This window comes from Typopeltis vanoorti, chromosome 13, assembly GCF_054136105.1.
Source record: "Typopeltis vanoorti isolate ZY-2024b chromosome 13, IOZ_Tvanoo_1.0, whole genome shotgun sequence".
Classification (NCBI taxonomy): Eukaryota; Metazoa; Arthropoda; class Arachnida; order Uropygi; family Thelyphonidae; genus Typopeltis; species Typopeltis vanoorti.
In genome coordinates, this window is record NC_143561.1 from 37,482,897 (window position 1) to 37,509,424 (window position 26,528).

General features: G+C 34.1%; 1 protein-coding gene across 1 annotated transcript in view; it reads right to left on the bottom strand.

Moving 5' to 3' along the window:
- IntS11 (integrator complex subunit 11) overlaps nucleotides 1–26,528 on the bottom strand; it is a 196,938-nt gene that overhangs the window by 24,784 nt on the left and 145,626 nt on the right. The window contains exons 13-17 of the mRNA XM_090403205.1: nucleotides 24,655–24,817; nucleotides 24,423–24,533; nucleotides 20,608–20,657; nucleotides 13,160–13,308; nucleotides 1,964–2,087 (exon numbers count right to left, since the gene is read on the bottom strand). Coding sequence (XP_090259331.1) covers nucleotides 1,964–2,087; nucleotides 13,160–13,308; nucleotides 20,608–20,657; nucleotides 24,423–24,533; nucleotides 24,655–24,817 — 597 coding nt within the window. The remainder of the gene's footprint in view (nucleotides 1–1,963; nucleotides 2,088–13,159; nucleotides 13,309–20,607; nucleotides 20,658–24,422; nucleotides 24,534–24,654; nucleotides 24,818–26,528) is intronic.

Sequence of the window (26,528 nt, forward strand, 5' to 3'; positions counted from 1 at the left end):
CTTCTAGAAGAAAACAAACTTACTGTTCCCTGATGAGAACAGTGGATACCTTTTTTAACCAGTAACCAGGCAATGCCCCAGCTGGCTTGAAATCTCATCATATCACAAACTGCTAGCACATCTTCATTCATTCAGTACCCAGTGGATACCTACTAACAGGATGCACTACATGAAGGTGAGGACTGGCTATTAAGTCAGAAGCCCAAGTCAGTTCTTCACATTCCTTAAAGCCGATGACCCTGAGGTTAGAAAAATGTGCTCTGAATTAACTTTTCTGTTTAAATCCATTATCATCATAATCTATTGACTAAATTTCTCACAGTGGAAATTATACAATTCGCAATTACCAATTACCAATATACCAAAATTACCAATACACAGTATCTTAACTGCTACAAAGCTGTCATGATGTTTGCCCTTTGGTTGAGATCTAAATTTGAATCCATCTAGGATAAAAGGTTCCTTACATGAGGACTTTTCTGGAAGTGAGTTAGATGATCTCCTACAGAGACAGCAGAGTCTGTCTTTGTGCAATTAATACTGTACACTTGCCTCACAGCATTAGTTGAGTCTAATTCATTCAAGATAATCAGAGCTGGCTATAACTAAATGATTTTAAGTGCAGTGAGGGTTCACCCTGACTGACAGAGAACTTCAATGTCAGTTTAGTTTTCTTTAAATTATGATATAGGATGCAACTTTTTAATGAAAGAGGATAACTTCATTATAGTCCTCATTTCATATTTTCCAGTAATAAATATTCTAATATTATGACATTATATATTATTTTATATTATTCTAATCTTTATTTCAACTACAATAGCCATTTAAAAAACTTAATCACTAAACGAGATCATTGCCCCAAAATACAGGGTGTTCGGGATAAATTTGACATATTTATAATTAATTATATTTTTCCGTAAGTTACATGTATTAACACACACTTCTCTTCATTTAAAAGTTTGGACCCTTCTTCATTCATATACAAGATGTCAGAAAGGATGGATAGCTGGAACCCACCTGAATCATGGAAGAGAATAACTTGTATCATGATGATTCGTGCCCGCCATCAAAATAAGGATATTACGACTGCTGCCCAATGCTCCCTGAATACAGTAAAAACAATCAGGCATGAACTAGAGACTTGCAATGGTGACTACAAGGATGTAGCAAGAAGAAAGATCCCTAGCAGACGATCTGATTGCGTTCGTACAGCAGAATTCCTCGCAAATCTGCAGGAACAGGTGTTGAAGAACCCTGGCATTGGAATTCGGGCTTTGTTCGTGGAGTTGCTAACTGTAGTCAAGCCCTGGATAACAAGGGTAGCCAATGGTAGGCCGTATGTATGGCAGCAGGATTCGGCCCCTTGCCACACCTCTGGGAAAAGTCAAAAATGGTTGTCTGAAAATTTCTACGACTTCACCAGTCCAAATGTTTGGCCTCCAAACTCCCCAGACCTTAACCCCATGGATTATTTTGTATGGGGCGCAGTTGAAAAAGACACCAATCGCACTTCCAGTAATACAAAAGCCCAGTTAATGGATAAAATTAAAACAGTTTTTGCGGCCCTTCCCAGGGAGACTGTAGCATCAGCTTGTTCGAGGTTCCGAAGCAGAATTGAAGCTGTGATCGATGCTAATGGTGGTTATTTTGAGTAAATCTTGTTGATAGTACTGTAATTAACTCTGCCTGTAATGTTTTTTTGTCAATTCATTAAATTTAATAGATACAAAGAAGATTTTCTTTTTCCTTACGAAACTGTCAAATTTATCCCGAACACCCTGTATTAGTTATTAATTACATAACTAATTTCTTTAAATGAAATTTAATATAATTTTATTATATTAACTAATGAAATAGTATTTTACAACTTTCATGAATTTTTAGAACTGCAATCGTTTATCTTTTAATATTGAAAATTTATTCAGAAATAATCTTTTATTAAAAATGAAAATATGCAAACCTGGTAAGCCCAAGAAACGCAGACATTTTTGGTCTCCTCATCTACACTATCAACTTTAATGAGTACTGAAGAAACTGTTACTGAACCATCTGGTGTCATCTGAATACTGTAATCTTTAAGCTGACTAGTAGGCATGCAATAAGAATGTATTCTTAATAAAACAACTAAAGGTAGGTTACAGCAACAAATTAGAACATAAAATTTCTTAGTTTTCATTATTAAAAATTATTAAAGGGGTGCTTAAGGGTCAAAGCTATATAACTGAGAGGAGACCTCCACATAGCCTTTAAAGGAATGCGGAGAACCAACCAGGACTTCTGACCTAATGTCCAATCCTCACCTTCTCGTGGTGCACCCTGTTGGGTATCTATCTGGATACTGAACGAACGAGGATGGGCTGGCAATTTGGGATTTAGCCGACCAAATTGTACTCCTATTGATTAAACCAAAATACAAAATGATGGTATACAACATGACAAAATTTCATTCCGGCTGGGGTGTCGCCCAGTTAAACAAGGTCCCCCGTTGTTTTTGCCAGGGAACCAGGACGAACAGCAAAAAGTCAGCTACTGGAACAAATCTGAAAACACACCCCAACTCAACATCACCGGAGTTAAAGATCGGTACGATCACCATAAGAAGCCTGAATGGCAAAGAAATGGAGCTAGCAGAGGAATTAGATAAGTACCAGATCGACATAATAGGTGTGACTGAAACAAAAAAGACAAAAACTGGTGAGATCTTTCTGAGCAATAAATATAAAATGCTATATTCAGGCAATGACAATCAAGGAAAAGAAGGAGTAGCCAAAGTATTCAACACAAAATACGAGACTCATCTTCTTGAATGGCAGGCGGTGTCAAGTAGAATGATTTGGGTAAATATCAGAATGGGGAACTGGACAATGATACTTATTTGTACCTATGGTCCCACAGAAGGCTCTACTAAGGTAGAAGTGGGGGAATTTTTTGAGGCTCTAGAGAAAGCTACTGACACAATGAAAAAGGAAAATTGGTCCTTGTTGGGGATCTATATAGCAGAGTACGAAGTAATTGTCAGACATACAAAAATGTTTTGGAAAATTTGGAGAAAAGAGCAAAGCCAATAATAATGGCAAATACCTGTTGGATTTCTGCTCAGGATATGGACTGGTTATTACTAACACCATGTTCCAACATAAAAATGTGCACAAATTCACATGGAGAGAAGAGGCAAGGAATAAGAAAAGCCCTTGACTATGTTATTGTTGATAGTGATGTTTTCTCCCTGGTGCAGGACACCAGAGTGTACAGAGGATTTGAAATTGGAAGTGATCACTATTTAGTCTTAAGCAGGATAAAATTGAATTTCATATTGAAAAGAATGACATGTAAGAAAGTTTTAAAGCGAATGAAAGTTGAGTAGCTCTCAGATGTGAACTGTACACTAAAATACAAAAAGATTATTGAAGAAAAAAATGAAAGAGTTTGAGAACAGGAACCAAGCTTTGGAGATTCAGTGGCAAGCCTTGAAGAAAACGCTGATTGATCCAGCTAGAGAGGCATGTGGTGAAGTTGTCTGCAAGGATAGAAAAATTAGAACTCCATGGTGGACACAGGAAGTTAAAGAGGCAGTGAAGGAAAAGAAGAAAGCATATCAAAAGTTCCTGGCAAATAAGTCAGTTTGTGCTCTTAGAGAATACAGAGACAAATGTAAGAAAACTAAACAATGTGTAAAACTAGCTAAACAAAAGTCATGGGAGGACTTTGGCAAGAACATAGAAAATAAATATCAAGAAGGTGGCAAAATATTCTGGAGGTTGTTGAAGAAGCTTAGGAATGGAGGAAAGAGTGCTGTAAAAGGAGTTAGAGATGATAATGGTGACATTAAAACGGGGAGAAAAAGATATCTTTGAAGTATGGAGTAATTACTTTGAAAATTTGCTAAATGAAACAAGCAGTGATGACAACACAGTGATAAAAAACACTGACCAGGCATGCAGTCAGGAATACATATCCATACTTGAAGTAGAAAAAGCCATCAAAGGCTTGAAATGTGGAAAGGCAGCAGGAATAGATGATATTCGACCAGAAATGCTGAAGTATGGTGATATAAAAGTCTTACAGTGGCTGCACTGCATAGTTCAGAAAGCCTGGACAGAGGGACGAATTCCCGATGATTGGAGTAGAGCTCTCATAGTACCCATAAATAAAAAGGGAAATAAAACTGAATGTGAGAATTACAGTGGTATATCCTTACAGAGTATTCCTGGTAAGATATATGCAAGTATACTTGAAAAACGGTTGAGAAGAATTGTGGAAGAAAAGCTTGGTGAAGAACAAGCTGGATTCATGTCAAATAGAGGCTGCCATGATCAGATCTTCACTTTACGACAAATAGTGGATAAATCATGGGAATATAACAAAGATCTGTATTTAAGTTTTGTCTATTTGGAAAAGGCATATGACAAGGTGCTAATAGAGAAGCTATTCAATACGCTACAGTTATATGGTGTCAATGGGGCATTATATCAAGCAATACTTAGTCTTTATTTGAGTTGTAAGTCAGCAGTTAGAATTGAAGGAAGTACAGGAAGATGATTTAATGTTGAATCTGGTGTGAGACAAGGATGTACATCAGTGGTCACCAAAGGGGTCAATATGACATTGTTAGGGGTCGATTCGGGCTCAGGGGTCGATTGGGGGTCGACAGAAAAATATAAGACATCATTGTATGGGTAATATTTAATTCGGTTAACTTGTATTACCTCCATGACAAAACACATGGAGGTAATGACAACGCAATTAAGAGTGAATCGTGGGAACAGTACCTCCATCTTACAGGTCCGTGAATAGGACCTGTAAGATGGAGTGAGGTCATGAAAATAGTTACCAAGGCCAATCAAGTAGGCTAAAATGACGTATTTACCAATAAACGGATGTTGGTGGTTCCTGCCGGCCGGCCGGCACAGTGGGAGCGAGATTGCAAGACATGCGTGGTTCTTATTTACTCATACTTACAAGTATTCGATCCCAGTCTCATTTTTGCACATCGACATACAAGTGAGCGTTAATGTTCTAAAATTCATCAACATACATATTATAATTCAATCGTTATTCATTCACGAACTAAACTTCTCTATGTTGAAGAGTTGAGCAGCGCTTGTAGTAATAAAAGTGATATTAATACCAGTAGTTTATTAATATCACTAGTAATACCAGTGATATTACTAGTGATAGTAATAGTAGTAGTAATGGTAATATAATAATATATACTATATTATATATACAATAAACACTGTAACTATAAAATAAACAATCAAAAAACTCACATTCGTCTTTTTTTGGTTATCCTATTATAATTACGTAATAGTAAAATATAGGGGGTCGATAAAAAGTCAAGAAACGCTTGAAGGGGTCGACGGGCAAATGACTTTGACAACCCCTGATGTGCATTATCCCCTCTGTTATTCATTATCTATATGGATCAAATTATGAAGGAAAGTTGTATTAAACATGATATCAAAATTGGAGATGTTAATGTCAGCTCTTTGCAGACAATGTTATACTTCAAAATAAATACACTACAAGTCTGCAAGTTTCTCTGACTAAATTAAATAATCGTTGTAATAGATATGGTATGAAAGTCAGCATTAAAAAGACAAAGACAATGAAAATAGGCAGAATCACTGAAAATATCAACTGTTTTGTGAATGGAGTGGAGAACCTGTGGAACAAGTAAAACATTTCAACTACTTAAGCACGTTTTTAGTGAAGATAGTAAATTAAATATGGAAATAGACAACAGAATCAACAAAGCTGGTATGGTAGGAAGTCAATTGAATAAATTCATATGGAATAAGAGACAAATTAGTCGGAACACTAAATTAGCGGTATACAAGACAGTATTTAAACCAGTTTTAACTTATGGATCTGAGAGCTGGGTCAGAAGTAAAACACTTGACCAAAGGCTAGAGACTGCAGATATGAGAGTCCTGAGAAAGATTAGAGGCATGAACAGATGGCATCAATGGCAATATCATATTAAAAACTATTATATTAGGAAAGAACTTGACATTGTCAGCACCCAGGAATGCATTAGCAGAGCTAATCTTAGGTGGTATGGTCACTTAAACAGCATGGATGACGAAAGATTAGCAAAACAAGTGTTCTCTGCCAAGTTGGCAGGAAAATGACCCAGAGAAAGACCAAGATATAGGTGGATTGATACGGTACAAAGTGCCTTAGACGATAGAAATATAAGATCTGGTAATGTTGGAGTCTTGACAAGTAACAGACTGATTTGGAGGAAAATTGTAGATAGGAAGTTAGTAATGATGTAAATTTTTCATGTAGTACTATCATATCCTGTTCACCCCTTGAGGGTATAAGGCAGGAATTTGATGATGATGAAAATTATTAAAAAATTAAAATTAAATTAATTTCATTATTAAAAAAACAGTACATCCATATTATCATCATCATCATCATCATCAAATTCCTGCCATGTACCCTCAAGGGGTGTACAGGATATGACAGTACTACATGAAAAAATTACATAATTACTAACTTCCTATCTACAATTTTCCTCCAAATCAGTCTGTTACTTGTCAAGACTCCAACATTATCAGATCTTATATTTCTATCGTCTAAGGCACTTTGTACCGTATCAATCCACCTATATCTTGGTCTTCCTCTGGGTCGTTTTCCTGCCAACCTGGCAGAGAACACTTGTTTTGCTAATCTTTCCTCTCCCATTCTATTTAAGTGACCATACCATCTGAGATTAGCTCTGTTAACGCATTCCTGGATGCTGACAATGTCAAGTTCTTTCCTAATATCCTCATTTTTAATATGATATTGCCATTGATGCCATCTGTTCACGCCTCTAATCTTTCTCAGGACTCTCATATCTGCGGTCTCTAGTCTTTGGTCAAGTGTTTTACTTCTGAGCCAGCTCTCAGATCCATAAGTTAAAATTGGTTTGAACACAGTCTTGTATAGTCTTGTATACAGCTAATTTAGTGTTCCGACTAATTTCTTTCTTATTCCATATGAATTTATTCAATTGACTTCCCACGATACCAGCTTTGCTGATTCTGTTGTCTATTTCTATATTTAGTTTACCATCTTCAGTAAAAATTGTGCCTAAGTAGGTGAAATGTTTTACTTATTCCACAGGTTCTCCATTCACAACACAGTTGACATTTTCAATGATTCTGCCTATTTTCATTGTCTTTGTCTTTTTATTGCTGACCTTCATACCATATCTATTACAACAGCTATTCAATTTAGTCAGAGAATCTTGCAGACTTGTAGCAGATTTATTTAGAAGTATAACATCATCCGCATAAAGCAAAGAGCTGACATTAACATCTCCAATTTTGATATCAGGTTTAATACCACATTCCTTCATAATGTGATCCATATAGATAATGAATAACAGGGGGGATAATGTACATCCTTGTCTCACACCAGATTTAACATTAAACCATCTTCCTGTACTTCCTTCAATTCTAACTGCTGACTCACAACTCAAATAAAGACTAAGTATTGCTTGATATAATGCCCCATTGACACCATATAACTGCAGCGTATTGAATAGCTTCTCTCTTGGCACCTTGTCATATGCCTTTTCCAAATCGACAAAACTTAAATACAGATCTTTGTTATATTCCCATGCTTTCTCGACTATTTGTCGTAAAGTGAAGATCTGATCCTGACAGCCTCTATTTGGCCTGAATCCAGCTTGTTCTTCACCAAGCTTTTCTTCCACAATTCTTCTCAACCGTTTCTCAAGTATACTTGCATAGATCTTGCCAGGAACACTCAGTAGGGAAATACCTCTGTAATTCTCACATTCAGTTTTATTTCCCTTTTTATATATGGGTACTATGAGAGCTCTACTCCAATCATCGGGAATTCGTCCCTCTGTCCAGGCTTTCTGAACTATGCAGTGCAGCCACTGTAAGACTCTTATACCACCATACTTCAGCATTTCTGGTCGAATATCATCTACTCCTGCTGCCTTTCCACATTTCAAGCCTTTGATGGCTTTTTCTACTTCAAGTATGGATATATATTCCTGACTGAATGCCTGTTGAGTGTTTTTTACCATTGTACTGTCATCACTGCTTGTTTCATTTAGCAGTTTTTCAAAGTAATTACTCCATACTTCAAGGATATCTTTTTCTCCTGTTTTCATTTCACCTTTATCATCTCTAATTCCTTTTACAGCACTCTTTCCTCCATTCCTAAGCTTCTTCAACAACCTCCAGAATATTTTGCCACCTTCTTGATATTTATTTTCTATATTCTTGCCAAAGTCGTCCCATGACTTTTGTTTAGCTAGTTTTACACACTGTTTAGCTTTCTTACATTTGTCTCTGTATTCTGTAAGAGTAAAAGCTGACTTATTTGCCAGGAACTTTTGATATGCTTTCTTCTTTTCCTTCACTGCCTCTTTAACTTCCTGTGTCCACCAGGGAGTTCTGATTTTTTTATCCTTGCACACAACCTCACCACATGACTCTATGGCAGAATCAATCAATGTTTCCTTCAGAGTTTGCCACTGAATCTCCAAGGTTTGATTCCTGTTCTCAAACTCTTTCATTTTCTTTTCAATAATATTTCTGTATTTTAGTCTACAGTTCACATCAGAAAGCTGCTCAACTTTTATTCGCTTTAAAACTTTCTTACATGTTATTCTTTTCAATATGAAATTCAATTTTATCCTGCTCAAGACTAAATAGTGATCACTTCCAATTTCAAATCCTCTGTACACTCTGGTGTCCTGCACCTATTAATGAATTGCAATATTATGCACCTTTACTGCATGCAGAGTGTCCTGTGACTTTATCACTCTTTGAGATGACTTATTCTCAGTCAGGAGGATAATATGATATGCAGACTTTGGTAAGAAAAAAAAAGAGTTTGATTCTTGGGACAATGTAACATTTCTTTGGAGGAAAAATTTTTTTTCATCAAATGAAGTAGTGTTAATTGGTCTTATTTGGTAGTTGCAGGATTTTTTATCCTACAAACTGGTCTAAGAACAAATGAAATTAACAAAAAATATCACGACATATAACGAACCTACTATAAATGGCTTAAAGACAGGGTGGGGGTTAGGAGTAGTCTTGGGGTTTGCCAAGATAGAATCTCTAACTTCAGGGATAGAATATCACAATAAAACCTGATGTAGAGGTTTTAGGAAAAAGAGAAGGAAAATCCATTCCTTCTCTTCTCCATTCAGGAGAAGGAATGGATTTTCTGATATTATCCTAATCAACAAGTTTCACTGATGCCAATGTGAAACCAGATCATTTAGTGTTCTATCTAAATGTGAAATTAATTGCAAAGTTCAAATAACACTGATTTGATTAGTATAGGTCCTACACAAGTACTTAGTGATGCAGTGATGTTATGGAATTCCCATGACAAGTGTTTGGTGGATGCTAAATAAAAAACATTTATTTTTTTTTACATCAGTGCCTACTGCCCAAAGTACAGCTCCTTGCAGAGGCAGATTAAGAACTAAAACTTTGTCACTCATGCTTCATCTTCATCAAATTCCTGACATGTACAGGATATGATAGTACTACATGAAAAATTTACATCATTACTAACTTCCTATCTACAATTTTCCTCCAAATCAATCTGTTACCTGTCAAGACACCAACATTATCAGATCTTATATTTCTATCTTCTAAGGCACTTTTTACTATATCAATCTGCCGATATCTTGGTCTTCCTCTTGGGCTTTTTCCTACCAACCTGGCAGAGAACACTTGTTTTGCTAATCTTTCCTCTCCCATTCTGTTTAAGTGACCATACCACATGAGATTAGCTCTGTTAACACATTCCTGGATGATAACAATGTCCTCATGCTTCACATGTGGCGAAATTCTTAAAACAACTGTTTGGAGAATCCTAAGCAAGAAGTAACAAGCAGATTACAAACAACAAGTAAACTTTTGTCACTGGTACTTATAAATTCTGATACACCATTTTACTTGAAGTAGAATAAATAATATTCGTTATAAGCATTTATATGCACTGGTGAAAATTCTTCATTCAACAGATGAAATAAATTACCAACCTGTTAATAATAATGGTACATTATTAGTACCATTCATAATCATATCACATATGTTCAATAATCATCTCATTGGAGAAACATACAGTATCTTAATATTTAGAAAATGAGCTGGCAGACCTTTAGAAAGATGTTCCTTTCTTGATGTGAACCATATATATATATATATATATCCATCGTGCTGAAGCTCTACCATATTTTTCTGAACAAACACCATCCAACATGAAGCACCTTATATCCTTGGTCCGCTGGAACTTCTGACTAATGCAGCAGTCTTCAGATTATTGCATTTGAGATCACAGAAAACATTATTATTATTATTGCAAAAGGTTAACAACACAAGTGTATTATATTAGTAATTCCTATTGTTAACCTTTTGCATATACAGAGAAAAAAACTGTTATGACTATAACTTAACTTTTTTTCACTCATGCTTCACATGTCTTGAAATTCTTAAAACAACTGTTTGGAGAATCCTAAGCAAGAAGTAACAGTATTAATATGAGCCAGTACTAAAAGAGCTTTAATAATGTTCATCTCTTAAATGAATTTTATAACTTGAACATTCTTCTTCTTCATGTAGCTTTCTCAGTGAGAGGGTGCAGCACCATGTCCTTCCAGTTCTCTCTGTTGGTGGCTTTCCTTTTTGTTTCTGCATAGTCATGTGATCCTGTCCATGATCTTATATCTTCAAGCCATGTCCTTTTTTTGCCTCTTGATCCTTTTCCCATAATTTTTCCTTCTAAAACTATTAATATCCTCTGTCCTGCTGAACCTCTCAGTACATTCCTGCCAATCTCATCTTTCTCTGGATCATTTCCTGTAATAAAGATCTCTGTGTTCTCATTCTCTGTGGGACATCTGTATTTGTCACATGTTCTGTCCATGGGATTTTCAGAGCTCTCCAATAGCACAACATTTCAAAGGCCGTTATTGTCTTACTCTCTTCTTGAATATCCAGGTCTCACTTCATATGTGAAAATTGGCCACACTAATGTTCTTATCATTCTTTTCTTTGTCTCAATACTCACAGAACTTCTGAGCAGATTTTTATTTTTCCAGAATGCATCTTTAACTATGGCTGTTCTTATTTTTATTTCTTTGTCTTGCTTTCCATCTGCAGTAAAGTAGGTGCCTAAATATTTGTATTCTGTTTTATGTTCAATTTTCATATTGTTTATGAATATTTCTGGCTCGGATCTGCTATCTTTTGAGATTTTCATAAATTTTGTCTTTTTTGCATTTATATCTGATCCAAATTCTTTACCTCCTTCAATTAGTAACTGCAGTAATTTGATTAATTTGTTTCTGTTTTCTGCTATTCGAATGGTATCATCAGCATATCTAAGATTGTTGTATTTTATACCATTGATACTAATTCCTATTTTTTGTTTTTCAATCTTTTTCATTGCAGTCTCACTATAGATATTAAATAAATTTGGTGAAAGGATACAACCTTGCTAACTCCTTTTTTTATTTTCATTACAGAAGTCTCATCGTTAAACAGCTGAATTTTCTGTTTGGTGTTTTTAAGTATGATTCTAAAATAAATGATAACATATTTAAAAAACTGGGCATATCGATATACACTTTTTAAGCTTAAAATCATTTAAGGAACCAATTCCAGAAGGCTGACAGATTTCCTCTTATGTACCTTTTGTGTATATGAACACACAAAGTTGTATATTGCAAAAAAAGGTGCATTAGTGATATTGGACACAACAAGGTATAAAACCCAGAGAAGAATACCTACTTAAATGACTGCGGTTATATATAATACTGAAAATTTGGTATGAATCATTGTAAGGTTGCAAAGTGTTATCATATCGTGTCACACAAAATGAATGATGACATACTGGTCATCATTCATTTTGTGTGACAATAACACAATTCAGGACATACAAAGTCAATCATGGCTGATGTTATTAAAAGATCTAACATTTAAAAGATCCCATAGAATAGCTCTTTGATAAAATAGCTATTCAAAACATCTATGCTGTCCATTTATCAATATTTAGTTCAGGTCTACTCAGGTGATTGGCTCAAGGTGTACCAAATTCGTGAAAAATGGAGATGTTCATATAATTTTTGCAACAAAGTATGTCGGCACATGTGTGTGTATATAAATATAAAATAAGCCCAATCATAAAATACTGGCTAAATGGAGCACATTAGTACCATGGGATAGATAATTTATGCATTCTGCTATAGAGGTTTTTTTTTTTTTTTTTTTCATACTGTACAAGGCCTCCAATAAGCAAGGTTCTGGTCTCACACTGGACTTTGACAATATTTATGTAGTTTCCAATTTGCAGCTGGTAATGTGTAAAACAAATAATTTTATGCAGAACATTGTAATTACTGCCATAAATTAAAAGGAAAAATGCTTGAAATAAATGCTATTTCAAGCATTCTGCAACACACAAATCCCAAGTTCTCTAAATCTGCATGTGCCATAGATATACTGCATATGAAAAAAAACAACTTCAATACAAAACATTAAGAAAGCATGTAAGTAAATATTTCAACAGTTTTTGTACTGCTCCTATCAATAAGGAATTGATACAACAGATGTTTCATAGTGCCAGCCCAGCTGGCCAAGTGGTTAGTGTACTTGCTCTCCAACCAACAGGCTGCAGGCTTGAAACCTGCCATGGACATGGATGTTTGTCATTGTCTTTTGGTGGGAGATGAATGTCATTGCCCAGTGCGAGACCACTGCTCCACTTACTGGAGGCCTGAAGTGGCTTGAAAAACTCTTCCGTGTTTGTTCTCTAGAGTAGAGTTTCTGGACCATGTAAAAAATAAATTAAAAATATAAAAAATATATAAAATTGATTTAAAAAAAAAAAAAAGAAAAAAATCCTTAGCCCACCCACAGTACAAAATGTACTATAAGTATGCTCTTTCATGTGAGAGCACAACATAAAAAAAATCACAGAGAAGGAAGCACCTGTAAAACTCAAATTCTGATTTAGAGATAATTAATCAGATTGTTCCATGCATTCAACAAATGGAAAAGACAACAACTGTTTTGTTGTTTATGTAAAGAATTCCAAACATTGAATAAAAGCATTTGTGGCCTTTTTCAGTCTTTATTTTAAATAAAATATACCAAACCTTTTCATCCTTTGGAAAATGGCATCTGCAATTCTTGAAGAAGGCCCACCCGAAGGATCTTCTATTCTGACTGTTGATGTAAATCTGATTTGATGTGGAGAAATACCTACTTCTGCCATTGCTTGTTCTGGTTCAACTAACAGAAAAGTCTATAATAAAATAAAACCATCCCTTAATGAGAATGGTATTACAACTTTACTTATGAAATTCTCTAACACTAAATTGTTCAAAAATTATTTGTTAAAAGACTGTAATCATTGTCAGAAAGTTTTATCTAGCTTACAAAGTATATTATACGTCATAAATTATACCATTCATGGTTTAATCATTTTTATGTGAAGTTTATGTGAAGTATCTTCATGACCAGTCTATTTATACACAGAGGCTGTTGAGTACTTTAAATCAATTACCTCAGTATCCCATAATGCAAAAAAATTATGGGAAGGGTCACTATCCAGACTGGTTTCAACCTTTATTGTGGCCTCACAAATGAGAGCCGGACCTGGGACGATACCAGGGTTAAATCAATGCAGAAGTCTTATATTTTTGATATCAATATCTATATAAATTATATTTACACACACACACACAATAGAAGTATGGTGTATCACCATACAATTAAATACCTGTTTTCAGTGAATGTATGGTGCAGATTTGTTAAGTAGTATACATAATCATATCACATGTTCAACAATCATCTCATTAGAGAAACATACCATAATATTTAGAATATGAGCTGGCAGGTCTTTGGAAAGATGTTTCTTTTTGATGTGAGCCATATATATATATATATATATATATATATATATATATACACACACACACACACACACACACTGGTCAGCTGGAATTTCTGACTAATGCAACATTCCTCAGATTATTGCATCTGAGGTCACAAAAAACATTATTGTATATGTAAAAGGTTAGCAACAGGAATGCACTATATCACTAATTCCTACTGTTAACCTTTTGCATATATAGAGAAAACAACTGTTATGACATGGAAATATATCAAAGTAGAAAGCAGACATATGAGCCAATATTAAAAGAGCTTTAGTAATATTCATCTCTTAAATAAATTTTACTACTTAAATTTTAAGATATTAAAATATTTTAAACTTTGAATTGATGTGGTTAAAAACCGGGCATATCGATATACACTTTTTAAGCTTCATTTGAGGATCCAATTCCAGAAGGTTGACAGATTCTTCTTAGGTGCCCTTTGTATACAAAACATTTATGAACACACTATGTTGCTAAAAACAAGTACATCAGTGATACTGAGCATAACAAAGTATAAAAGCAAGAGAATCCACACTTAAATGATACAAAGCATATTTCACATGCGAATTTTGGATAAAGGATTAAAATAAGAATATAATTTCTTGTCAAGTATAATATAAAAAAGAATCAAATAATAAAGAATATTTTAAGATGAAACAAAAAAAGAAATTTGTCACGTTGTATCATCATTTTGTATTTTGGATTATTTCATATTGGATTTTTTGATATTTATTTGGATTATTAATTAGTCGGAACACTAAATTAGCGGTATACAAGACAGTGTTCAAACCAGTTTTAACTTATGGATCTGAGAGCTGGGTCAGAAGTAAAACACTTGACCAAAGACTAGAGACCGCAGATATGAGAGTCCTGAGAAAGATTAGAGGCGTGAACAGATGGCATCAATGGCAATATCATATTAAAAACTATTATATTAGGAAAGAACTTGACATTGTCAGCACCCAGGAATGCATTAGCAGAGCTAATCTCAGGTGGTATGGTCACTTAAACAGAATGGGCGACAAAAGATTAGCAAAACAAGTGTTCTCTGCCAAGTTGGCAGGAAAACGACCCAGAGGAAGACCAAGATATAGGTGGATTGATACGGTACGAAGTGCCTTAGACGATAGAAATATAAGATCTGATAATGTTGGAGTCTTGACAAGTAACAGACTGATTTGGAGGAAAATTGTAGATAGGAAGTTAGTAATGATGTAAATTTTTTATGTAGTACTATCATATCCTGTACATCCCTTGAGGGTACATGGCAGGAATTTGATGATGATGATGATGAAACAAAAAAAGAATGAAATACTGTGGGAGAGAGAGTCTTTCATTGAACAGGTGGCTGCTGGGAATGCTGAACACTATGAAGATAAACTGAGAGGTGTGAAAACATATATATTGTTTTTTTTTTTTTTTTTTTAAATGGTGGCTGTATTATACAACTTTAGTCAAGTTTTTTCAGTTCAGAGGATGTGCTTATGCTTAACATCAATGTGCCCTCTAAGCTATGAACACACACACCAGTGGGATCACATGCAGAATTTTTGCTTTCAGAATTTCTACTTTACACTCAATTTTTGAACATAGCATGAAAATGAATTACTTTAATCCAATCCTACTTAATACACTCTAATTAGTTACTTTCAGCCTGCAGTGTCTGGGCAAACTTACACTGAAATTAGCAAGTCACAGAGATATGTTTGTTTAGAGTATCTACTGTCTAGACAGTACAGTCACTTGAACTTGTGTAAACAGTGGAGTTTTGTGGTTATGCAGATTTGAGCAAATTAATTATGCTCACAATTTTACAGGTCATAGCTAGATGAAAAAAGGGCAACATTAATATCAAAAATATTATATTGGCAGTTTTAGTGTGTTAAAACCTCAAAATGTCACTGTTAAAATTAAAGTAGAAAAGAAATGCAAATGTGTTTAAATCTGATTGGCTGAACAAATATGTTGAAACGGCAGTGCCAACATCAAATAACAACGTGCAAGTTGCATCTAGTGAAATTTTTAGATATCACGCAAAAATTAGAGGAACATTGCTCCACACCAAAGCACACAATTAGATAATGCTACAATTTCTTTTCTAAAGACCTTCTGGTTAACATCCACCAATTATTTGCATCATACTTTAATTGGGTTACTTTTTTTTGAAGATAAGAGGGTGGTCCGAAAAATAAAAAAGATGAATTTATAATTTCAAAATTATTTTTATTTTTCAACATAATCTCCCTTAAGACTAATATATTTATTCCAGCACCATCATCCCATCCCTGTAGTGGTTCTCAGGAAGTTCTGCAAAATACCCCTCTACAGCTGCAATCACCTCTTGATTCGAAGAAAAATGCTGACCAGTGAGGAAGAGTTTTAGTTTTCGGAAGAGATAGAAGTCAGAGGGAGCCAAATCTGGGGAATAGGGTGGATTTTCCAACAATTCATAGTGAAGTTCTCTTAATTTTCCCATTGCCAAAACACTTGATTTTTTGCCAAAAAAAATGATTTTTTTTCTTTCTGAAAACCAGTCTTTTCTCACAAATTTTCTCATCTAGCTGGTTAAAAGATCAGAATAATATTCCCTGGTTACTGTTTTACCCTTTTCAAGATAATTAATAAACAAAATACCTTTAGCATCCCAACACCGATTCCATGACCTTTCCTGCTGATGGAACTGACTTTGTCTTCTTTGGCGCTGTATACCGGCTTCTGTCCACTGTTTTCACTGCTGTTTGGATACTTGTGTGTAATGGTGAATCCAAGTCTTATCCATAGTAATAAATCAACGCACAAAATCAGTTTTATTCTTGTTAAAACTCTCCAAGCACTATTCAAAGATTTTCATGTGAGTGCGTTTTTGATCTGCAGCGAGCAAGCTTGATACACATCTTGCGCAAAGCTTTTTTCATATGCAATTCTTTATGCAAAATATATCCTACACATTCTTTTAAAATGCCTATAGTCTCAGCAGTTTCACGCACTTTGACTTGCCAGTCATCCAATATCATATTGTGCACTTGATCAATGATTTCTGGTGTTGTTACACTTTTTGGACATCCTTCACGTGGATCATCTTCAAGGCTGGTACAGCCACATTTAAACTCTGCTTCCCATTTCTTAATTGTCGAAAATGAAGGAGATGAGTGCCCATAAACGTTTATGAACTTTGAATGAATTTCTTTTACCATTAAACCTTCTTTTACAAAGAATTTTATAACCACATGATACTCAATTTTATCAATTTCAAGGGATACAGATAACACTTTTACTTCAGACAGCTGTATAAAACAAACTACTTGACAGAATGACTTGCAATTTCACATGGATGCTTATGACAGATGTACCAACTTAGAAAAAAAAATCTCTTGCCAATAGTGTTTCCATCTATGGTCGAGGCCGAGAACTTTTCAGACCACCTTAGTAAGCTCTACCATAATGGAACAGGTGGAAGAATGCTTCACTTCTCCCTCCTTGCTTCTACATGTGACTTTGGGTTGATGATGTTTTCTCTATTCTACCAGATTCCACTAAAGAATTATATATATATTTTAGTCAAAATCAACAGCCTGTTTTTTTTTTTCATAGAATACAACTTATGTTAACAAAAGGAAATAATAGAGTCTTTCTGTTTTTGATAAAGTGGTTAGTTGATGGCGCTTAGCTTTTTTTTGTTTATAGGAAACTGGCTTGCACTGAAAGACACAATTCTAAGTATCATCTATCTTGAAATCCTTGTTCACAAAGCTTATCTGATCTGCTCTTTTCATGATTATTAGTTTCATCAAAGATATTTTTCATCAAAAGTACAAGATTCACTCTCCTATAATAACAATACATCAGATATCAAGAGAATATCTTTCTTACATCAAAGCATTTTAGAACGTACCTCTAAAGTTCTAAAAATAATTTGATTTTCAGCGTATCTAAAAGACAATTCCTAAGATCTCTTTTATTCCACTAAAGATAAAATTTCTATCTTAGAATAATGCAAAGCTGAACCAGATTTCTTGTTAATGTAGTCTATCCCATCTGCAGACATCTTATAATCTGAACATATGGGTTATATCTATTTTATTCACCCAAGAAGTTTGGTTTTATTTAACATGGAGTTTCTAATAGTCAAAAAAAAGTCCTCTTTCAAGTTTGAGACTTTTTAAGGAATGCTACAAAGCTCTTTGCAGGTTAACCTAATTGAACTGAAATGATGGTTAAAATATTTCAAAATTTTAGAATATGGTGAACTGCTACTAGTAATCTGATGAATAGTTTCTATTTAATTGTATTTCTATGCACACACAGACAAACATCAAAATGGTAAAATGAACAATGAAACTTATTCATGTATAGATTCTCACAGAAAGTTCTATTAAGGAAGAAATGGAGAAATTTTGAGTCATTAGAGAAGGAAGCTTACACAAGAAAAAGAAAAAATTTAGTCCATGTTGGGGATTTAAACAATCAGAGCAGGAAATGAAATCAGACATATTGAAATGGGTTGGAAAAATTCAGAGAAAGGAACAAAACTAATAATAATTACAAGTACCTGCTGGATTGCTGTTCAAGACATAGAATAATCATCACTAACACTTGTTCTAATAAATATGTACATAATTTCACATTTATTTATTTATTTATTCATATGGAGTTCCCTCCCTTTTCTCCCCCATCCCTACTGGGGCGAGTTGAGCCCACCCCCTCGTTGGGGGTGGGTTGTAAGTATTTTTATGGCTGTAGATCCATGTGTGTTCAAGGGGCCGGTTTGCCTGCTTGTAGGATGAAAAAACCCCAGATAAACTGAGGGGAAAAACCCTGCTGTCCACGCCCAAGACCAATAGCCATAGCCAAATTTGCTAACTTGGCTATGGCTGAGGAAGATCCTTAAGCTCCTCACGTCGGCAATAAGAATCGAACCTAGGACACTCCTTCCCCAGGCATATGGTTGCGAAGCGCAAAGCCACCAGGCTAACTGCACAGACATAATTTCACATGAAAAGAAGACACAAAATATAAGAAGGTCTAGCTGACTAGTTGTGATATCTGTGCATGGATTCAGGACACAAGAGCATATAGAGGACTTGAAACAGAAAGATCACTATTTAGGTATAAGTAGGATAAAAATTATGCCTGAAATTTTATAAAAAAAATCAAAGGAAAGTAGCTTTAAGAAGTGAAATGGAAAGTCAAACATATCAAAAATGAAACACTTTGAGAGACAGGCAGGTGGTGAAGTTGTTTGCAAGATAGAAAAATCAGAACTACATAGTCAGGCAATCATGGAAGAAAATATATTGAAAGTTCCTAAGTCAGCATGTGCTCTGATAGAATACAGAGAAATATGCAACAGAACGAAACTATGTGTAAAAGCAGTTAAACAGAATTCATGGAAAGACTTTAATAAGAATAAAAAGACAAATATCAAGAAGATTGCAAAATGTTCTAGAGGCTCTTGAAAAGTTTAGAAATGGAAATAGTGCTGTAAAAGGAATCACAGTTGACAAAGAACAAAAAAATGCAGATAATAATATTCTGGATGTCTGGATTAATTACTTTGATTGTTAAATGGAACAAGGAGTGAGAGAACAATAGTAGAAAATATTCAAGAGGAATGCAATCAGGAGCACATATTAATACTTTATGCAGAAAAGCCATCAAAAGCCATCAAAAGCCTGAATATGGAAAGGCAAATATGCAACTATTTGCAAATATGAAACTATGTGTAAAAGCAGTTAAACAGAATTCATGGAAAGACTTTAATAAGAATAAAAAGACAAATATCAAGAAGATTGCAAAATGTTCTAGAGGCTCTTGAAAAGTTTAGAAATGGAAATAGTGCTGTAAAAGGAATCACAGTTGACAAAGAACAAAAAAATGCAGATAATAATATTCTGGATGTCTGGATTAATTACTTTGATTGTTAAATGGAACAAGGAGTGAGAGAACAATAGTAGAAAATATTCAAGAGGAATGCAATCAGGAGCACATATTAATACTTTATGCAGAAAAGCCATCAAAAGCCTGAATATGGAAAGGCAAATGAAGATAATATTCAACTAGAAATGCTTAAGGAAATGTAACAGTATTTTACAGTGGCCGCACTGCATAATTAAGAAGGCTTTGGTCAGAAGGTCAAATTCTGTATGATTGCAGTAGAGCAATAGTGCACATTATCTCCACTGTTATTCATCATCCAGGATCATATCATGAAGTGACATAAGGCCTGATAAAACAGGAGATGTTAGTCTCAGCTCTTTGCTTAACGCACATAATGTTATACCTCTTAAATCCAGAATGGATTTCTCAACTAAATTGAATTAACTGCCATAACCAATTTAACAAACTACTGGAAAATCCTAACCAGAGACCATAATAGAATGTTATGTTAAAAGGAATTCACTATAGCAAATTATGCACTATAACAAACTATTGTTTTGTAAAAGGAAGAACTGAAGTTTTACATGAAAAAAAAAAAAAAAAGAAGAAGAAACAGCTAATTCTAACAAATATGCATATCATCAAAAGTTGAAAAAAAGTAGAACACACTTGACATTCTTGATAGAATTAAAATTCAGAGCATGGTCTTTTGGCTGCACTACAGAAACATTTTGTATAAGAATTTTGTTAAATAATTACTTAGATCATGCACAAAAAGATTAACTCACATTGTCACACATCATCAGAGCTCCATGTAATACTTTTGGCCTTTTAGAATCTGTAAAAAAAAATGTGTATGTGTGTATATAAGATCATTCATCCAAAACAAACACCTACAATGTAAAAGTAATATATATAATTAATCATAACTAAATGAATTTTAAATTATTGTTCTACTTTTCCATTTCATCATTATTTCCTGATATGTATACTCAAGGGGCATACAGGATACAACAATAGTACTACATAACGAAGCTTACATTATTACTAGCTTCCTATGAATAATTTTCTTCCAAATTAATGTTATTTGTCAGGTCTCCATTAATTAATGTCAATTGTGCATTTTTGTCATTGAAAGGCACTAATAACTAGATTAATCCACCCAGGTCAATCTTTTTCTTGGTCTTTTTCCTACTATTTGTTTTGCTAATCTTTCCTCTTCCATTCCGTTTAAATGAGTATACTACCTCAGATTAGCTCTGCTCACACAATCTTTGAAAGCTACCAATGTCACGTTCCTTTCTAATGTCTCCATTCATGAATAGCAGAATGAATTATAGTAAATATGATTTTAATTTTCATTTCTAACCAAATTTTCATACTGATAAATTAAAACTGGTTTGAAAACTTATTTAATTTTAGTGTTTTGGCTTACTCCTTATAAATTTATTCAATTAGCTCCCCATCATCCAATTCTGCTTATTCTATGGTCTGTTTCCTTAATTAATTTGCCATCTTCATTAAAAATTGCGTCTAAATACCTGAAATTTTTACAAGTTTTATAGATTCTTGTTGAGAATACAGCTGACATTTGCCAAAGTCTTGCCTGTTTCCAATACTCATGTTATTCCAATTTTCATACTAAATTTGTTGCATCATTAGTTAATAAATTTTGCTCGAGTGCTGACAATGTGGACTATTTAGTTTATAATGATAACAATAATCCTTTTCTTCTTCTTAATCCTTCCTCTTTAACTTTTACGGTGTCAAGGTTTTTTTTTATTCTTGCAACCGCAACTGTCACTCAAGGATAAGGTGGTTAGCCCAATGCCTCCCAGTATTTCCTATGTCTGTAGATATGTGTGTTCAAAGGGCCAGTTTACCTGTTCTGGGGGACAAAAAACCTGAGTTTCTGGGTGAAAAAAAACCCCTACATCATATAAGACCGGTTAACTCACCTTTCATTGAAAGAGACCAGATAAAGATTCCTCATGTCACTGATGGGAATCAAACCCAGATTTTCCAACCAAAGGGCTTAATCTATAATGACTGAGCCACGGAGGCTCTATTTAGTTTATTTAGAAGTATAATATCACATGCATGAAGTAAAAAGCTAAGTTTTTTTATATTACATTTAATGCTATTATCCTTCATAATGTGATTCATTATGAAGAAAAATAGAATTAAGACTAACAAGAATAATAATAACTATAGATTTTACATTAAACCACTACCTTATACTCCTTCACTTTTAACTGCTAACTTATAACCTAGTCTTTATAATGCTTTGTAAAATGTTCCATTTACACTATCTTTATCATATGCCTTTTCCAGATTTATAAAACTTTACAGATTACTGTTATATTCCCATGATTTTTTTGACTTTTTTTTATGTAAATCTCATGCATGAAAAGTTGTAAATCTATCATACATCAGTACTGGAGGTAAGCTAAGGCTTAATTACTTCTGGAAACCCTGCTCTAGAGGCCAAATGTGGAACTGTTTCAATTTCATGCCTCCAGTAAGCACGATGGTAACATCTCACACCACCTATAAGGCTAGTAAAAAAACTGATTCTGACAATCTCTTATTTCATTGTATTAAAATATGTTAAAGGCTGTATTAAAGTTCCCAAGATTTGAGAAACTTTAATTCTCAGGCCTCCCACCCAACATCTAAGGCTCGCCAATAGCACCCATCCTCATAAGACTTAAGTCTAATTTCATTTCTTTCACTTATTGTTTCTTGTGTGTGTGTTATTACAATTTTAACATTGTATTCCTGAACATGTCTTATCTCTGTAATAGAGACAAAATATAGAAACAATTAAACCTGCTGCTTAATTATTTCTCTTTGTGCTGTAATTCCATTAAACTGTATGATGAGTGTCTGACAATCTCTATTTGGCTGGAATCCTGATTCTTCTCTAAGTTTCTCTACAATTGTTCTCAGTCTCTTCCCAAGTACAAAATTTTATGCAGTCATCTGGAATTCAAACTTGTGAATGGCCTTTAGAATTATGCATTGTAGCCATTACTCCAGGAATGTCATTACCTTCAGTTATGTCCCCTTGAATTCTGATTCCTTTTACAGTATTCTTATATACCTCCATATTTGAGTTTGGGAAGAATGTAGAAGATTAAGTATCATTAATGTGGTAGAATATTCTGGAAGTTGTTTGCAAGCTTAGAAATGGAGGAAAGAATATTGTAAAAGGGATCAGAATTCAAGGGGACATAACTGAGGTTAATGACATTTCTGGAGTAATGTCTGGAATGATGAAACAGTAGCAGAAAATATCCAGGAAGAATGCATTCATGGCTTGCTTATATTTTTCTCTACATTCTTTAACAGCATGTGCTAATTTATTTGCTAGTAACTGTTAATGAGTCTTACAGACAACTGCACAGCATGCTTCTCTAACTGAATGAATGAATATTTTCTTCATATTTTGCTAATGGATCACTAAGGTTTTATTTTTGCTTTCATTTTTTCTCCAACAACTCTTGTAAATTTTAGTCTACAATTCATCAGAGATGAATTGTAGACTGGTGCTGGAGTCTGATTCTTTTCAAAACTCTGTTCGCTTTTAATGCGATACTCATTTTTGCCCTGTTTCAACAATAACAATCCATAATACTTATTTCTTGAGTGTTCTCTCCTTGGAAATTTGTGCATATCTTTATGTTGGAACATGGTTTTAGCTAGTCCTGAACATAAAATAAGCAGATACTTAAATCTGTTATGCCTAGGATTCATTTCTCACTATGCCATCCATTTTGGTCATCAACAAGAACTAGATTTTCCTTTATGTCAAGACACAAATAAGTTTCAATTTCCAATTTTTCTACATTACTCTACATGAAATTAAATGCCATTCAAAAAGTTAAAACAAAAAAAATCTAGAGATGTTATTTTTGTAATGGGTATTTTTCCCAAGTATTCATACTTATGCACTAAAATAAAAAAATGATATTTTTCAGTACTTCTGATAACTGTATTAGATGAATAACTGTCAACAAGTATAATCATGGGATAACAGTATTGCTTACAAAGCAAACTTTTTTTAATATTAATTAAATATGTCTCAGCACAGCTACAATGATATATTCAGGAAATTAAAAAACCTGATAACTTCTAGGATTTCTTTATTGAATTAAGATAGCAAAATAAAGCCACTTGAACTCCATTATTCTCTGTATTAGTCACAAGGCAACCAAAATCTATGTTCATAGTGTGCTAGATCACACTGTGTATTCTGAGACTTGTTTGTCTGTGAAAGGGAAAAAAATAAAATAAAATAGTTTTTCCAAAAAGGAGGAAGTAGCTCATTTACGACCTGAAAAAATAATTGTCTCAATTCATGAATTCATAACTCACTCAAACCAAGATCTTTTGAAGAAAGCTGTATATCCTATTCCCATTACATATAATTTTTTTTTTTAATACTCATCTACTTCTGTAGTAATCTTTATCCTAGATTCTTACTTGAAGAAGCCAATTAATTTAAGCTATATTATTTAGTAAATAAACTTTTAGTTTCCAATTTTGGCAGAACAGAAATAATATTTGAAAGAAAATTATTCTATCATTGATTACTTACCTGATCGAGCTAATTCTTTCTTCAAAAGACTTAAAGATACATCAACTGGTATAGAAACTTTAGTAGAAAATGCTACTGTTTCTCCATTAGCTGGCATGTAGCACTCGATACCTAATAAAATAAATGATGGCAATGTGAATTATGTAAATTCTGTTTAACTACAAATACAGAAAATTATCAACAATGTCAGATACAAATAATAGTTCTCAAGGAGGAAAAAAAAGCACACTACCAAACTCCTGTTTAATTTTCTTTTTCAGAAATTCCATTTTCGATGCTTCTCCGTGCACTAACAATACATGGACTGGTTCACAGTGTCGAATTAACTGCATAATTCCTTTAGCATCTGCATGAGCACTAAAGGACATATACTGGACCGACATCTTTACTTCTATCTACAAAAATAAAATTACATATTAAAGGTGTACATTAAGAATAAATACGTATTATGGTGTTATCTAAAAGTTCCCACTCACTGTAAGGGGGGGAATGGAATGCATATGGCTACCAATACAAGATATTGTAGTTTAAAGAGTATTGCCATTACACTTGCAAGCTGCAGTGTTTACATGTAAATATTAATGGCTCCATGTCTTTTTTTTTTTTTTTTTTTCCCAAACCGAATGAAGTGAAAAAAGAAGTTCATATCAGGCATTTTAATTTGGTAAAATTGTTTCAGAAACTTTCAAGATACTGCAAATGGTCCTCTGCATTGTTTTTGATTTCCAAATGCTAAGACATTTGAGTGGTTTTCTATGTTTCAGAGCAAGCAAATGTGAGTGAGTTGAGGAACGTGAAAAATTGTTCATCAGGAATTCATTCCTGTACATCAAACTATTGGGCCATCAGCATTATTTAGGTGTCCTTAAGCATTTAAGGAAAGATGTTCGCCGTGAACAATTAGAAAAAGTAACACATGCAGAACAGAATGCTTCACTATGACAAATCATACCAACATACAAAAGGCTGCAATATCATCATCATCATCATCATCAAATTCCTGCCATGTACCCTCAAGGGGTGTACAGGATATGACAGTACTACATGAAAAATTGACATCATTACTAACTTCCTATCTACAATTTTCCTCCAAATCAGTCTGTTACTTGTCAAGACTCCAACATTATCAGATCTTATATTTCTATCGTCTAAGGCACTTTGTACCGTATCAATCCACCTATATCTTGGTCTTCCTCTGGGTCGTTTTCCTGCCAACCTGGCAGAGAACACTTGTTTTGCTAATCTTTCCTCTCCCATTCTATTTAAGTGACCATACCACCTGAGATTAGCTCTGCTAACGCATTCCTGGATGCTGACAATGTCAAGTTCTTTCCTAATATCCTCATTTTTAATATGATATTGCCATTGATGCCATCTGTTCATGCCTATAATCTTTCTCAGGACTCTCATATCTGCGGTCTCTAGTCTTTGGTCAAGTGTTTTACTTCTGACCCAGCTCTCAGATCCATAAGTTAAAACTGGTTTGAACGCCGTCTTGTATACAGCTAATTTAGTGTTCCGACTAATTTCTCTCTTATTCCATATGAATTTATTCAATTGACTTCCCATTATACCAGCTTTGCTGATTCTGTTGTCTATTTCTATATTTAATTTACCATCTTCAGTAAAAATCATGCCTAAGTAACTGAAATGTTTTACTTGTTCCACAGGTTCTCCATTCACAACGCAGTTGACATTTTCAATGATTCTGCCTATTTTCATTGTCTTTGTCTTTTTATTGCTGACCTTCATACCATATCTATTACAACAGCTATTCAATTTAGTCAGAGAATCTTGCAGACTTGTAGCGGATTTATTTAGAAGTATAACATCATCCGCATAAAGCAAAGAGCTGACATTAACATCTCCAATTTTGATATCAGGTTTAATATCCACTTTCCTTCATAATGTGATCCATATAGATAATGAATAACAGAGGGGATAATGTACATCCTTGTCTCACACCAGATTTAACATTAAACCATCTTCCTGTACTTCCTTCAATTCTAACTGCTGACTTACAACTCAAATAAAGACTAAGTATTGCTTGATATAATGCCCCATTGATACCATATAACTGCAGCGTATTGAATAGCTTCTCTCTTG